This window comes from Marmota flaviventris, chromosome 7 (genome assembly GCF_047511675.1).
Source record: "Marmota flaviventris isolate mMarFla1 chromosome 7, mMarFla1.hap1, whole genome shotgun sequence".
Lineage (NCBI taxonomy): Eukaryota > Metazoa > Chordata > Mammalia > Rodentia > Sciuridae > Marmota > Marmota flaviventris.
This window is the reverse complement of record NC_092504.1, coordinates 84,601,291-84,619,159: the sequence shown is the minus strand read 5'-3', so window position 1 is coordinate 84,619,159 and position 17,869 is coordinate 84,601,291. Positions and strand designations below refer to the sequence as shown.

At 32.7% G+C, this 17,869-nt stretch overlaps 1 protein-coding gene across 11 annotated transcripts in view; it reads right to left on the bottom strand.

Annotated features, from left to right (window-relative positions):
• The window catches only part of Camk2d (calcium/calmodulin dependent protein kinase II delta), a 312,829-nt gene that overhangs the window by 37,332 nt on the left and 257,628 nt on the right, over positions 1-17,869 (bottom strand). For 4 of the 11 annotated variants that reach the window (XM_071614446.1, XM_071614444.1, XM_071614447.1 and 1 more), the window contains 6 exons: positions 15,299-15,393; positions 12,194-12,316; positions 11,303-11,386; positions 10,827-10,869; positions 7,539-7,576; positions 556-597 (listed from right to left, as the gene is read on the bottom strand). In XM_071614446.1, coding sequence (XP_071470547.1) covers positions 556-597; positions 7,539-7,576; positions 10,827-10,869; positions 11,303-11,386; positions 12,194-12,316; positions 15,299-15,393 — 425 coding nt within the window. Of the gene's footprint in view, positions 1-555; positions 598-3,208; positions 3,269-7,538; positions 7,577-10,826; positions 10,870-11,302; positions 11,387-12,193; positions 12,317-15,298; positions 15,394-17,869 lie in introns of all 11 variants that reach the window. The other 7 variants (XM_027935398.3, XM_027935394.3, XM_071614449.1 and 4 more) reach the window with 4 other exon arrangements.

The following is a 17,869-nucleotide window of genomic DNA, read 5'->3' as shown; positions in this document are numbered from 1 at the left end:
TCCCAATTCTCCTCAAATTCATGCCAAACAACAACAACACTGTCAACAACAGGGAATTGAAAACAAACAAAAACAAAACCAAAATACTATGACAACAGAAGAGAATAAAACTCAGAAACAACATTAAATTTAAACAAATACCTATAAACTCAAGTTGATATTTTTGAAGACAATGGAATGATAGCAAGAAATTCTAAAATTTCATGCAGTATACATCTACAGTACAATGCACAAACAGGCATGGAAAAACAAAAAAAGACCACGTAGAATTGCTTAAGATACACAGTCATCATGACAGAATGACATTATAAATGTATAACCTGACTTTATTTTCTTACAAAGATATCATTCATTTCTCTTTCAAGCTGTCATTCATTTTTATTTAAAAGAAGTCTAGTGTACAGTTTTAGAATCATTAGGCCAAAAAGAAAGTGCAGTAAACAAAGAACAAAGATTTTCTTTTTCTTTTTTAGATCATAAATTAATTTTGTATTGAGAATTTGATGAGATGTGTAATCTTGTTAAAGCAAGATGTGGTTGATTCTTTCTGAATACCTTGTTTCCATCAGGGTTGTGGATTACAGTAGTTTGGGGCTCCTGAGTGAGAACAAAATAGAGAAAGAAACAGTTCGCATTGGTAAGTACATTCTTACTAGTCTGAGGGACAGAGCAGAAAGAGCCAACTGACAAAACTAAACAGTGACAAGAGCTAAAGCAATGTTAACTGCTGTCAGATGTTGCAGCAGACAAGATCTCTGATGAAATATCTCCCTGGTGAGCCATGAGATAAGACTCTGCCCTACCCGGAAGCAGCATGCAAAGACCTTATTCCTGATCAGTATACACACAGGGCTTTGAAATTTGGAGACCAGAAGAGGCACTCACTGTTTCACCAAGTCCTATGCCACAGAGAACCTTCGTTTCTTTAAGCGCCCATTAATGTTGTCACATAGAAAATGGGCCAAAGTCACTGAAGGTAGATCTTTTTCAGAAGATTTCATATTCTTTGTGAAGTTATTTTTTCAGCTGTATTGCTTGGAGAATTAATTATGTTATCTTTATTATAATTAGCACATAGCTGAATACCCTTGGAAAAAATCTAGAAACATCGGACCATATTTTAAAAATAAAAAAGACCTAGTTCATAACCCACTTGAATCAAAGTGTGGAATATGATATGTCAAGAAATTTGTAATTGGGCTGGGGATGTGGCTCAAGCGGTAGCGCGCTCGCCTGGCATGCGTGCGGCCCGGGTTCGATCCTCAGCACCACATACAAACAAAGATGTTGTGTCATACAAAGATGTTGTGTCTGCCGATAACTAAAAAAATAAATAAATATTTAAAAAAAAAAAAAAAAAAAAAAGAAATTTGTAATGTTTTGAACAACCCACAATAAAAAATTAAAATAAATAAATAAATAAAATGAACAGTAATTTTGTTATTCTGTCATGAAGTCTTTAGAATGCCTAGAAGAATAATTTCAAATTCCCTTTTATATCTATAGCAAGTGAGCCCAAAGTTGGCACATCGCCTAAGTAAAATTTGTTCATTTTGATGAGTTTTAAATAAGGTGAATATGTGCATGTTTTTTTTTCCTAGAGAAATACAAGTCTTCATCATTCAATAAAATAACAGTATTTAGTATTTAAAAAAAATAAAAAAATAAAAAAGACCATCTTAAAGCATACATTTCAAAAGTCCATGAGAGATTTTAAGAATCATTTAAAAGGATCTTTTAATGGGTTCTAGAACTAATCATATAATAACTATAATTGGAAACATGTTGTTGATAAACCCTATATGCATTCATATCTAAAAGAAAATTTCTGCTTTATGGACTTTTTACACAGAATAATTGGCTGTAAAGTCATGTTTTTTCCATGAAGAAAATACTGTTTTTTTTTCCTATTACTATATAAAAAAAAATCTCAAGTGGAAAGTAATATGCAAACAGTTGATGCAAGAAAAGATTCAGGGTTTGTGCACCAGTGGCCTGCTTGGCACTTTCATTATTTGATGAGTTGGCAAGTGGGCCTTACCCCAATCCACTATTACTATCCTGTGATAGTTGATCCTGCATACTTAGAGAACCTACCTACTGCTCCCTTCATGCTTTCCCTGGCTACAGCTGTGATGGACAGTGTTTTTCACTAGTAGAAAACCTGCTATCGTGTGTGTGTGTGTTGGGGGGCACTGAGGATCAAATTCTGGGCCTCCTGCATGCTAAGCACACGATCAGCCACTGAGCTACCTGTGGCCCTAATAATCTTCTACTTTGATGTTTTCTTCCTTTACATTTAAAATTGAGTTTACTGGTTGACCCAAGTGAATAACCTCCTATTGTTTTTTTTTCATTATTCATTTACAATAATAGTATGGGGACAGTAAAAAAAAATCAGAAACATTTCTGAAAATTGTAAATCAAAATATGAGAACAGTTTGAGGTAAATATTATATAGCTTAGAACACAGAATGCCAGTATTCAAATTTTGAATTTTAATACAACATCATCTCAAAGTGTTCAACTGAGTTAGTTTAATTGTGTGGATTTCACCAAAATGGAAGAAACTTGTCTGCATTGATAATGCAAGGTTCTATATTACACAAACTCATTGTTTGGATAAAAGTGAAACAGTGAAAATTTAATTTAAAACACAACAAACAAAAAGCTTTAAATTATCCAGTGCCTCTTGATCTCATAAAATGAGGTCTTACAAAGCCATGTTGTCTTTGAATGAGAGGGAAATAAAACTCTGAATAAGGTCAGCTTTTATGTTGTCTAGCAATAATCCCATTAGCTCTCCTGGATGCCAACATTTATGTCATGAAACGAAGAGATGGTCATTTGCGTGATGTCAGAGCTGTTATCATCATCAGAAGAGCTAAGAGAAACCAAAGCGCATTCTACTGTATTTCTAAGGCAGCATGCAAAAATTTCAACCACAGAGACCAGCACAATGTTCAACAATGAAATGAGATAATTTCATGTTAGAAACATACTGCTTGACAACTCTCTTAACATGAAAAGAAAAGAAAAAGAGATGAACATTTTCCATATCTTAAAAAAGCAAAAAAGAAAAAAACCCAACAAAATAAAATATTTATATATATATATATATGTGTGTATCTACATAGTGAAAGCAAATGAGAGAAACAACAAAAAACAGTAAAGAAGTTAAGAAGGGTTACAAAGAGTCCAGGTATACCAGCGCCGGGGTGGGAATATTTTCTTTGGGGCTGGTTACCACGTTGGCTTTGTTGTTTATCTGTGGGTATGCAGAAAATAGAAACAGAGACGCCTTAAACCCCTTGGTAGCCAAAGTCTCTCTACGCGGCATGTCTACGTGGAGGTATAGACATGAAAATAAAGAGCCACTGAAGATGAACGTGAAAGACACTGTGACGACTGACAGGGATGATGATCACTCTAGTCTCCGAAGGTCATGCACAGGTGAGGACCTTGTCTGTGATGGTGGGTGAGAAAACAGATGTGGCAGCTTTGGCTGTGCCCCCTTGGCAAACAGACAAAGAGCCGCTTCAGTGGAGCTCAGATCAAGTGGAGAGTATGAAATGAATATGACCGTTTTCATACTCTTCAGGTTGGATTCTGTTTCCAAGCTTCCAATTGTTCACTGTTACAGTCCTTTTTTTCCCCCCATTTTATTCTTGAGCCTGAAGTCATACATAAACCATCTTTCCCTGGGGAGCCTTCATTCACTACCATCCAACTAAAAACCTGGATTTTCTGACAAAGGCAGGTGTTAAAACGTTTTTTAAAAATGTTAAGTCTGGGTCTCCTTTAAAAATTCATCTTCTGTTATTTAGAGGGGAAGTCAAAGTCTTTATACGGAAGATAAAAGACCTTATTTTTCACAATTGCTTAAGAGGAAAACACCATATTTTCTTTCAAAGTGTTACTGCTATCCTAAAAGAACACATTTAGTAATACAGTTCACTTGCATTAATAATTGGGTTTACCCTTAAAGAAGATATCTGTACCACTGTGGGCTCCATGTTGAAAACAAAATCGGAAGGTAAATAAATATTGTAATGGCCCACAGAGAAGACTCTTTGTGGACTAGAAGCAACTTGAAACTACAAAGTGATTTTGGGCACTAAAGAATCAGACTTAAAAAAAACTTACATTGTTTTAAACTCATGCATGATATATTACATTATGTTTATCAAGAAAATATAAACATTACTTTTCTTATACTATATAATCTAGGTATTTTCAATATATTATTTTATTAAAAAAGAAAACCCATAATTTTAATACAAATGTAAATGTACTTAAGGACTCAAGAAGGAACACATGCTACATAAAATAAACAAATACCAGATGAGTATTTATAAGTGTTTACATGGGTAATTGCTCAGGATTTCTAGAATATCTATAATTTGTGCCCATATATCATATTGAAACTAGCATTGAGAGGAAGATAGAATATAAAAAATATAATTTATGTATGAGATGTTTTGCTTTTCTGTTTATTTGTATTTGTGTGGTTACTGGTATCAGTAGAATTATTTAGATAATTTGTAATACTGTGCTCTGTGACATGCAGAAAAACAGATAACTTTTAAACTTTACTGGAAAACTCATTAAATGTTAAACTATAAATCTATACTGTTCAGATAGTTTTAGAAAAATTTTTGTTTAAATCAAACTGCACAAAATTTAATGCAAAAATTTGGATAAAAGCCAAAAAGAGATAAGAGGTAGTGGTGTCTATTAAAGAGGGATCAAAATGTACTTCTGTTAGTAGAAAATACATGAGATAAGGGAGGGATGCACACACAAATACTTCTTATGAAGGAAGAGCACTTGGCAAAACACAGCTGGATTCTTGTCAAATGATAAGGGATACATATGATTAAAGCACTACATGTATTTAACATTCTGTATTTAGTTCATATCAGTGGATGCAAATAAAAGAGAAATATTCTGAGATATTTTTATTTCTGTTTTGAGATAAGATTGAGATCCCCCCCTCCCCAGGATGTAATTGCTTGCTTAGAAATGCTTTATTTTACTGAAAATGTCCCACATGCATACTTATGCACATGAGTTTATCTGTATAAGTGCAAACATGCCTACCATCCCCCCATACACATTCACCCATAGATACACAGCACACACACACCATCATGTCTCCCAAATGAGGGCTGTTCGGTGTGGATAAACCTGTATCACCAGGCATGGCAAACATGAGGTACATAGATATAAGCCTTAACTACCACTTTCAATCATATTTAAATGTGCAGTTGGAAACATTTTGTTAATGAAAAGATTAGCTTAATGAATTTTTTATTGTGGGAATATTCTGAAGGTATTAGTAAAATTAGTTAATTTGAAAATAATAGGTAAATTTCTAAGTAAAACGCTAGAAAAACTTCCTTTCAAAGAGTCAAATAGCAAGTACGGGTTCAACCACAACTGTCTTTTAAACATACAAGAGAAATGTAGCTATGTTTAATTACTGTCTTTTAAAAGATACAAGTGTCTTTTGTTAACTGTCTTTTAAACATAAAAGTGAATGCATCTATGTTTAGGTATGGAAGCAGAATATTTTTCTTTAAAAAAAACTGAACTGAATCAAATATTTAAATGATGCACTGAATTGCCCTTATGAAGCTTGGGTAATATATTCCTATTTCTCAGACATTGAATTTATTAAATGTTGAGATTAATGCATATTTCTTTTAAAGGTGCTTAGTTATGATGGATACACTGTAAGATCACTTTCACATTATTTATAAACTGAACAGCGAATGTATTATAGAAAGAATAATTCTTATTTTAGCAACCATGATCTTCATTTGAAAGATAACTCCATAGTATTTCTTTACTTGTCGGTAAACATTCATTAATTATGTCATGGTCCTTTTATTTTCAAAGAGAAAATGACTTTGTCCTTGCATAAGGTCAAATTCATTAACAGCATATGGATGAGGATTTAACTTCTTACCTATTTAAAATATTAACTTCAGAGGAAAAACAATATAATGTGAAAGTGGGTACCATGTTTTGACAGTTGATTAACACTGACCCGTGATGATTCTATACTTCCTCCACTTACACTAACTTATATTAAATAAGACTGTTTTATTCCTAAGTGTGAATTTTCACAGGAGAAATCTGGCAGATAGAGATCCTCACCATCATCTGAACACTCGAACTCGACTTCCTTTTCTGAATTGACCAGTCAAAGAGAAAGGAAAAGAAAAAAGTATGACCCGTTGAATTTAAAGTGCCAAAGCATGTAGTACAGAATAATTTAGTTTTCAAAGAGGAGCTATAAGTTGGCTAGAAGAAAAAAAAAGTTCTGAAAATGTTTCTTTCTATAAAAGGATAATAGTGGAAATAAACATCTTAATAGGAACTGTGAATTCTCTATCACTGAATGCTACAGAAAAATTCAAAAGAAGACATTTGAAATTTTTAAAATACCATATTTCTACCAATGTAACATTAGGAAAAAAACAGAAATCAACAGTCTTTGCCAAAATCTAGACTGAATAAAATAAGTAAAAGGAAGATACAATTATAAGTTGAGGGAAGCAACTGGTGATCGGAAATGCCATCCTAATGGGAATCACAAGTGCATGACTCAGGAAATTCCCAAAGTGCACACAGACAGGTGGTGAAGAAATGACTGGGTATGAACAGAAGAACTGACAAATGATTTCTACTTTCTATTTTCAATGTGAACCGACCACCTGACTTTGAGTCAAGTTCAAATATGAGAATATTAATTAATTCCCAACAATGTTGAAGTATTGATGAGGAATGTATGAATCTGCCATTGGAAGAGAGAGAGAAGGATTAAAAAAATGAAACATTTAGATCATACTATGGAAAGATAACAAACATTATTATGCAAATATAAAATTACATTCCATCAAAAGAAAACTCCCTTAAACAAAATACAATCAGTAGAAAATAAGTTGCATCATTTTGATTAGAAATCTGAGAAGTCAAAATATCCTGTTGTTATCTTCCTTGAAAGAGTTTTCTAATATTTATTCAGTATATGAATCTTGAATATGTCTCTAAACCTTATGATAAAAACACAGGAACAATTAAGACCTTAGAAAAACCACTGGAGCAGAGAAATGTAGTCATTTGACATTGCATTTTCCAGACGTACTGTTTATTTTAGGTTATACACTTCAACAATCTTTAGCATACATCATAATTATTTGTAAAAGTATTTAATTTTCACGGATTTTTCAGGTCACCATGGTATTTGGGACTGTAGTAAATCAGAGAGGATTTAGACATTCAGTTTCTGTGGTAACTCTATAGATGAATACTACTTTTTGGTGATTATTTAATATATAAACAAATAAAAAATACACATCTTAGTATATGTATTAGTTGTCTTTGTTTATTAATTTTTTTAATATGTCATTTTGCATCTTATTATCAAGAACAATAAAAAATAAAAACTGCAATGACTTGGGGCTTATATTTAAAATTATCCAGCATCTGAAAGTCAAAAATGGTTGACGATAACCCATTTAACTTACCTTTACTCCATCTGGTTTCTTCAACAAACTCTTGGCTGCTGCAAAGTGAGAGCAAAATCAGTTTAGTGAATTGTCCATCAAAACCCTCAGCTAGGCAACAAGACAGGCAGGTTATTGTTTCCTTCTACCACCTTTGCTGAGTTATGGCCAACATATGCCAAGTTATCAAGGTCACACTGATGAGCGCGAGCTTACAGGACATTGAAATACAGTATCACTTTTCTGGTTTTGCCACAACAAATTTAGAACTAAGTTCTTATGTAGTTCATTGAATGAAATTGAAACTTTGCCAGTTGTGTTATTGGACTTTACTGTTGGTTGCGAAAAGGATACTGGAACTTTAACTGGACTATCCTTTTGTAATCCAGAAAGTTAGTTTCAATCTTGAGACATCAGCTGACAGATTGTATTACATGTTCATTCACACCACAAGTATGGTGGCCATGTCAGTTCTGCCATTGAAGCTCCTCTTTCTAGAGGTTGAAAACTCATTTGTAAAAATTTGCTCTGGCAAAATAACATCTTTATAGTTTTTGAAATCAGAGAATTTTAGCTTTTGTAAAAAATATTAATGACTGCATTTATAACAAAATGGCATATTATTGACCTAGAGCAAATTTTTTAAAAGCTTAGCACATGATCTTTAAAAAATGGCATTATATATTCTTTTATACTTCAGAATTAGAATATAAAGACTTACTAAACAAAAGCCTTTAGTAAAATTGAAAATTTAAAACCATACAATTTGAGATAATGTATAAAAGAAAATAAAATCTTTTAACTAAATCAGAAAAATCCTAAAGCATAATGTCTTCTATAAAATTCATTTCTCATTTTTCCTGGGGGGAAGCCTTTGTCATTCTTTTTGTTATAGGACTTCTTGAGTATATTAAAAGGTAGAAGAGTCATCCTTTCAAAAATATACTTATGAATGGGTACACACAGAGTGAACAGATAACATAACTGTCAATGACAATTAGTACACCAAGTGTAGAACATTCATGAATATGTGGAACAAAGTGTGTACTTCCATTTTATGTTAATTGTATGTAATAAATATTTAAGTGCATCAAAATAGAATTTGGCAACTGAATTGAAAGTATTTAGCTAAATAAACTTCATTTCCTGATATTTCTTGTATTTGGGACCTTATGTTGATGACGACTTTGTTATAATTTTAAATATATTTAAAACATAGAAAAGTATTAATTTTATTTAGTCTTTAGCAACAAGGCTGTTAATTTATTATCACTTGAGGTTGTAAAGAAATTGTTGCCTTAGCAATAATACTGTTTGCTGGGAGCTAAAAAGCAATAATATTAAGTAAATCCTGTGGCAGTTAATAGGTTAGAAAGCAAACTCAGAATAACTGGAATTGCAATAGCAAGCAAAAAGAAGACAATGATCCAGGGTAAGCAGCGATTTGGCCTAGGAGATGCAGAGAAGTTCCTTTTGGTTACTAATCACCTTACCTCACAAGAAATACATTCCACATACAGGGAGAAAAGAAAAAATAAAAACAACTTTATAACCATATACTCATGGACAGATTATTTAAAGAGCATGTTTGTCAATGAAATAGAATGAATAACATACTCCAAACTAAAATGCAATATGAAGTATAAGATTTAACTGAGTCTAATGTTATTCTGTTGATTTTGAAGTGATGGATAAAAAAGATTTACTTTTCATGCTAAGACATTCAGAAATGATATAAAATCCATATATTAGTCATGAATATTTAGCTCACAGGATGATGGAAAGGAAAATATGAGTTAAACAAAAAGTTTATATAAATGGGTACAAACATTCTTTAATAAAGGCCCAATTTATGACTGAGTGTGTTTAACATTTTCATGAAATACATAATTTTAATTCTGGAGATATTTTTAAAGTTAGTTTGCTATTAACAATATATATGATATAAGCCATCCTACCTTTCAATGATTCATGAATTATTGGGCCACAGTAAATATTAATTTATCTCAATATAGTGTATATTACCTAATAATGAGATGGCATTGAACTCACTCATATAAATGTCAACCACATTATTCAACTGTTTACAAAACAAGTAACTTGACAAAAGTAGCAACAACATTTTATTACACCAAACAACATACATACAAATGACCAACATAGTCCCTCAGTTCACAGCACTGCTGACTGTAATATTATTACTGCTGTTGGTTAACAGCCTATGTATTATATTGCCTCTAACCAGATGGCAAGCATGCAGAAATCACCATTTAACTAATATAGCTGTGGAAAGAATAGTTGATAATAATACGATGGGTTATCACCTGATGTCACTATCATATCCAGGCTCAGCAAAATAAAGAACTGAAATAGCTGGATAAATTGATGCTGTATATCATTATTATGAAAACTAAGGTGGTAATATTTTGGCAGTAAGTTTTGATAATTATTCTAAGTCTAAATGTCAAAATTGTACGCTTATCCATTGTAGCTTCATTGCTGCTTCTATATCTCCCCATATATAAGACTGATTATTCAAAATATAAATTTTAGAAACCTGGAATTTTTGGACAATCTACCAGAGAAGGAAACTCTGAAATTTCTGAAAATACTTTACACTTTTCTCTCCCTTTTGGAGTCATTTAATAACAATTCATCTCTTTGGCTTCTTTTAGACTCTGCTCAACACACTTATTTTTACCAGAGGAGAATTTGTTATACTGTGATATGTCAGTGTGGCTGGTTCTCTTTAAGTTCTGGAGTTAGATACCTTGGGCAGTTGTAATTAGTTTTATTGCATTCCAATATACTACTATACTTTGGAAAGAACTTAGGCCTAAGAGAAATTAGTTCCAAAATAATGGTCTTCTTTTAAAAATATTGCTTAATGGAATTTCCTATAAGAATGAGACAAAAAACTTATTCATAATTATTATTTTATGAAATAACAATTAATACATTCTAGGGTTGATATGGAAAACTACAAAATGAGGAAGTACATATCTCCAATATTTGTGTGCACTCCACTGTTTGAGAGAAGGGTGTCTAGTCCGTAGCAGCACTGACTATTGCCTAGAATTCTCTGGGTTCTCCTGTGAGGGCTTGCAGTCCCAAGAGTTTCTGCAGCAGACAATACCTTGGAGGAGTACCAATGGCAGTCATAGGTGTGGAAGGAATCTATGCCACACATTTGCCATACCCATACAATATAATTTTTCTAATAATTAGATTTTGATTTTTTTTTTTTTTAAAAAAGGACCACTACAGAGGACAGCAGACAATAGGGAGAACAGTTTTGAACGCATGTACCTGAAAAATTTCTCGTAGCCAACATAGTTGTCAAAATGGCACCCTGTCAGAGAAATAAGAAAAAAAAAAATCAAGGTTGTAAATCTTTTACCTAATAAATAGTCTAGGGCAACAAATCTTCTCCTGTTCTCATTTTCAGTTAGGAAAATTTTTTATTGTTTTTTTTTTTTTTGTTTGTTTGTTTCCAGAAGAGTCCTAGACCTGTGCCTTTTGTGATGCTGGGATCACCATAATGTGTGGACCAGATGGATTATGAATCATACTGCTGTTTTCCCCTGAAGGTAGAAACTACTATATGTGGCACCACACTGATCCTAGCTTTTCTTCGTGCCTGATTATGGTGCATATTCCATTTTCCCACAATCCAGAAACAACAATATGAGTACTGAGATCTACATGTAAAAGTTTTTGCTAAAAGTTATTTCCCCCCTACAATAGTTCATTTTCCACTCTTGCAAAAACATGAAATTTCATACCTTTAGTTTTCGTCTAGCATTGAATTTCTTCAAGCAGTCCACAGTCTCCTGTCTGTGCATCATGGAAGCCACAGTGGAACGTTGCTGAAAGAGGAGAAAAAATAACTTCATTGAGGATATTTAAAACATACTAAGCAGATAGTATCTTCAACTTCATTAAATTTTTATTAATAGTGCTTGCACTCATGATTAATTTCAATTGCCAAAGTTAACTAAAAAAAAAGAGAATAATTTTTTTCATGACTATTAGCAACTAAGCTGAAACATTTATGTATAGAAAGTTTATACGTTTATAAATGAATATCACTGGTTTCCCACATTATCTTAAATTCAGTAAATCTTTAGTCACATTTCTATTGGACTGTTTTTCCTTTACTTGGTACCATATTTATTGCCCTAATGTTTGACACTCATTCTAGAAATTTACTTAAGCTTTTAGAGTACCCCAAGTTTTCCACTGTTTTTTCTTAGTACTTCTGTGTTATTTTTTTCTTCGTATTTCTAAAGTGCATTCAGACCATTATGGCCATGTTTTAATGTTACTAAAACTCCACTCTTAGTTTTCAAATCTCAGATTTGTTTCTAAAGCTGCTAATGATAAATAATTGAACTCTATTTTCTTTTTCTGGGATGCATTAACTCTTGATTATCTTCTCAACCTGTATTCATCACTATTATGGCAAATGGTCTGTTCCTTGTGTTACTATAGACAATATTTACTTAGAAATCTGTGCAAAGCAGATTTGTTACAATTATAAAATTTATTTTAAGTCCGTTCATCCTGACTTTCATTTTTTTTTCTGCAAAATTATTTTAAAATTCATGAAAAATATATTAAAGGAGAATTTCATTTTTTCATTCTCCTAAGGTTTTTGGAGAATTGTCACTTACACAGATCCATGGATGTTTCAGTGCTTCTGAGGCTGTGATGCGTTTGGCAGGGTTGATGGTAAGCATTTTATTGATGAGGTCTTTGGCTTCAGGAGTCACTGTGTCCCATTCTGGTGATGGAAACTTCAAAGACATAAATTTATCGAGAGTTTTAAAAAATGCATTCAGTCAAATGAGGAAGAGATAAACATATTAACAATTTCATAAGTAGTAAATTTCTTTATAAATTTACTTTTTATATGTTATATCCAAAATATCCAAAATAGATGAACTGATCTACATATACTCCATATATAAATCTATATATGCTGAATAGATAAGGGACAAACACATATACTAAATTGCATATTACACATAGTGAATACATTGTAAAATTTAGTAAAACAACATAAGAATTTTCTATTCCTCTCAAAATATCTTTGTTTTATCTGAAAATTAAATTGTATACAATCTTTCTCATAATTATTTGCAAAAGTAAGTAAAAAATGTGAGGTTGTCACGTGCTAATGTCATCATGCTATCCTACATTCTACAGCTCAATATGAGATATTATATACTTTCACGTCTCACAAACAGTAAGAGCAAAGATAATAAAACATCTTCAATTCCTGGGCCAACACTGACCTAAAAATCATGGCTGCTTGAAGTGCTATGGTGAAAAGAAATCTGAGACTACAAAAGCATCATCAGGATTTCAGGTAAACATCTCAAGAAGTTTAATCTAACTATATATTTCACCCAAGTGCATGACAGTACCCAACTCTCAATAACTTCCATTAGTATTCCATCATTATGTTAATAACTATATAATAAAGCTAAGGATCCAAATTTTCTTTACACTAAATTTTTATTGGCAATCATTTAATTTTATTTTCATATAATTACTTAATTAATAGATACAATATCCTTCATGGGTTAAGAGAAATTTTCAGCACATCCGTCACTAAATTTTTATAGTTCATGAATTTTCTCTCTCTCTCTTTTTTTTTTTTGGCACTGTGGATTGAATCCAGGGGCACTTTACCATGAGCTACATCCAAAGCCCTTTAATTTTTTATTTATTTTTAAATTTTATTTATTTTTTAAATTTTGAGACAAGTTCTTCCTAAGTTTCTGAGGATCTTGCTAAGTTGCTGAAACCAGCCTTGAACTTGTGATCCTTCTGCCTCAGCCTCCCGGGTCATTGGTATTACAGGCATGTTAGATTTTATAGATAATTTCTATTTATAGACGTTTAGCTTTTATAGACAATTGTGAAAAAAAACACGATCACTGTGTCTTAGAATTTACACTTTCAGTAGTTATAGAATTAGTAGTTTGTGATCCAATAGCCAAATGAAAGATGAGAGAAATGTGATTGCTTTGTTATTACCTACAATTTTTTGCCAGTTTAACAATGTAATTTTTAAATTCCATAAGCTTATCTTGAGCAGTTATATAAACTTGCTCTTAGGAACTGTTGGGAAAACACTCCTAGCGGTGTCTCAATGTTGGCAGGTTTCCTGACCGCAAATGAGGGGTCAGTTCTGCCTAAAGAAAGGTGGGTCCTTTCCTCATGTTTCTAGTTTCCACAAAGGCACTCCTCTGTGTTCACCAAGCAGTGCATCTGAGGGGCCTAGTTCTAGTCTGTAAAGATAGTGATTGTGCTAGCTGTAGCATGCAATGATGATTTGGTCCAATTATTAGTCTGTCTAGAAAGGAAGGCTTCAAAATAAAAAGAATAGACATTTTAAATTTTTGATAGCTGATACACTGATATCCATGTAAATAGAACATTTTCCCATAAATACATTGAACAGGTTGAGACTGGACAAAATATAATAAAAATTTTCATATCACTTCCACACTGAACTTTTAACTTGTGCATATAACATGGACCCAATACTGCTTGGTATTGGGATGTGTTGATCAATGATGGAACAAATATGTGACAATGGTATCATAAGTTATAATGGAGCTAAAAATTTCCATTGTCTAACAATGTCATAGCTATCACAATGTCATGGCACAATGCTTTACTCATGGGTTTGTGGTGACACAAGTGTAAGTATATCTACTGTGCTGCCAGTCACACAAGTATAATACATACAATTGTGTACAGTCCATAATACTTGATAATAAACAACTACATTACTGGATATGCTTATGTATTTACCATACCATGTATTTATTGTTGTTTATAGAGTATACTTCTTTCATTTCTGAAAAAACAATTGACTATAAAATAGCACACCATGTTACTCCAGCATCACATGTGTAATGGCATCACACATCACATGTTTACTCCATCTGTTGCATCAAGAGGCCACACCAAGTGACTGATCTACACTATCTAGGTTTGTGCAAATACACCGTGATGTTTGTACAATGATGAAATCATATAACAATGCATTTCTCAGACACTATCTCCATCATTAAGTAACACATGACTACATTTTTCAAGAGAGGAAATTATATCAGGGAATTCAAAGCTAAGTTATCAACAGAAAGTAGATAAACAAATCCTTCCTCTTTAGATACTAAACCTAATTCATGAATATGTGTGTATATACTTTCAACCATTTTAATTATAAATTAAATGTGTTAGAATTATGATACTATGATTATCCAGTATTTTTTCAATTATGAAACCCATTGTTCAAATAAAAGCTTACATATAAACTCATTAAGGTAAACTAGACCAAAAAATGATATAGTAAAATGATGTTCTATTTGGTACATGAATCATTGTAAAGTATTACTGATACACAATTTAAAATCATGTGATAGGCATTTGGGGTTAAAATTCAACTAAAAAGGTAGTAATCATCTCTGAAGCAGGCATTTTCCTTTTTAATTCTTATGCACTAAAATCTGAACATTTTGACAAGTCTTTCTTCAGAGACTTCAAACTTCTTTACATTTTAGGAGATAGTGAATTAAAAAGAAATACCAAATGTATACATTTGTTACATTTCTTTCTCTTCATCTTCCCTTTCCTAAGGGAGAAGAAAATGAGGGAAACCGCTGAGAATTATGGTTAAATGAACAACGAGAAAATATGACTCTGAGTCAATAAACAAAAACAAACACTCCTCTAAGGCGGCATGAATACTTATTACATACATCATAAGCTCCAGCCTTGATCTGCTGGTAGAGTCTGTGTTGGTCTTCATCCCAGAAAGGTGGATACCCCACCAGTAGGATATAGAGAATGACACCTAGGGGAATGAACATATTGACATAATATAAGTCATACAGACAACAATACATCAAATGTGGCTGATCCTCAATGATATTAAGCTGCACCCATCAGAACAGAGAGAACTGCATTGTTGGAAAACTTCTGAGACACATTCTGATCTATTCTGAAACACCGCATAGGGGCTAAGTGCACTACCCCCCTATACTGGAGAACTCTCACCTTGTCAGTCGACCTCACTAAAGTCTAAAGATGAAAAAAAATCTCCTGTCATTTTGGGTGACACATTCTTTGGCTTCCTCAAATTCTTATCTATGTAGATTCTGAGTAGGCTGAAGGTTAAAAACAATGTGTTTTTATTTTCTCATACTTATTTTGCTAGTATTTAGGGCATTTGAGTGATGGCATCTGATAATAAACTTAGGCTCTAAATGCCCGTGTCCCTAGGAGTAAGGATAACATAAAAAGATAAAGCCCTTTTCTCTTCAGTGATCTCTGTATTCAAAAACAGTTTTCAATTAAACATCCAGACGAGCATTGCTGCAGAGGAATATATATATTAGAGAGTAAAAGGGAAGAGAAGGATGAAAATGCACATTAAATTTAAATAAATAAATAATTGTAATATGATTTGATATATTTTTCATAAATATGTAATAAAGTCACTTCCCTTGGTTTCTTAATGGGATTTGTTCTAGAACCATACACAGGGATACCAAAATCTATGAATGCACAAGTCCCTTATACAAAATTGTGTAGTATTTGCATATTAACTAGACAGATCTTCCTATATACTTTAAATCATCTCCATATTACTAATAATACCCAATATAATACAAAAGCTAGGTACATAAGTGTTATATTATGCTGTTTAGGAACTAAGGACAAGAAAGAGAGTCTGCATGCTCAGTACAGATGCAATTTTTTTTCAAGTATTTTTGATCCATGGTTAGTTGAATGCACAGATGTGGAACCTGCATACAGTGGGCTAACTATATTTACAAAGTAATTTAATCAATATATGATTTAACTTTTTAACTTTTGAAATTAAAATTCTATATTCATAGCTTTATTTAAAAACTTTTTTTGAAAACCTATCTGCAGTCTAGAGGTCTCCTCTTTTGAAACTATAGTCCTCTTTATCATCAAGTGTTCCTCCTGCTACTTTTCAAATACTTTATTGACCTGCTTCATTCAGGTCTTTGGTTTCTTCTCTAGCTCATTATCCTGGAGGAAGTTCTGCCATTCCTCTGACCTCTCCTGTATGCTGTTTCCTTAAGCCTGGAAAACCTGAAAGAGGAGAGTAGGACTGGCGACTCTCTACCTGGATACCCTGGAATTTTGTTGTTCCCTTAGGAGAGGTGGCTTCATGGCTTCTATACCTTGTCTTTGCTAGGGAGATCTAGCATCATTTCCATTTATCAGTATGGATATCTTTATTAAACAAAGAATACTATTACAGCTAAAATGGCTTGAAGCTATAGTTGAATTGCCTTTGACTTTTACAGCCTATTTCAGGAAGGTGGAGTTCAAAGCAAAGTCACATGAATCATTAATAGAATGCTATAGTTTGGATTTTGAATGTCCCCCAAAATATCATGTATTAAGAATTTGGTCCCTAGTGAGGTGCTATTAGGAGGTGGTAGAATAGTTGAGAGGTAAGGATAGTGGGGTGTCTTTAGGTAATTGGGGGCATGCCCTTAAAGGGTATTGTAGGATCTTGCCCCTTCCTCTTCCTCTTTTGCTCCCTGTACATGGGGTAAGTGGTTTTGCTCTGCCTTGTGCTCCCACCATAATGTACTGCCATGTCACCGGACCAAAAGCAACAGAGCCAATTGATCCCAGTCTGGAACCTCTGAAATCGGAGCAAAATAAAACTTCTCTCTATAACTTATCTCAGGCATTTTCTTATAGTGATGAAAAGCTGACTAACACAGAGTCAAACATTTTACACAATATTCTTAAATTTTTTTAAAAAAGTACTTAGGCTTTTAAATCAATACTGAAAGTTACTTTACCAGAGCGGAGTTGTTTTTTAAAAAAGCACAGTGAAGAAAATTAAGATATATTGCTACCTCATCTTTATAACCTAAAACTAATTTTTCCATCTTTACTACATTATAGACTTAGTATGTATCCATTTATATTTATTTTCATATACTTTTTATTTTCAGATGTAATAGATATAATCAAATAACAATGACTACCATGATGATGATGACTGTCTGTGTTTATATTCCCAAAGTGTGAGTAGAAAATAAGCTAAACCTGGGTAGTTTTAGTCTCACCTACAGTTCAGAGGTGAAGAAGAAAATTTGTTTTTCAATGACAATTGTTTGTGTTGAATCTGGACATTTTCCTAATAATCAGAAGAGTTAGGTCGTTATAAAATTATTAAACAGACTCACAGCTGAGACATTTCTGCATTCTGAACTCAGGCTGCTCATTCTTCTAAACTGACTGCAGTTGATAGTTGATGTAGATTTCCCTAGGAA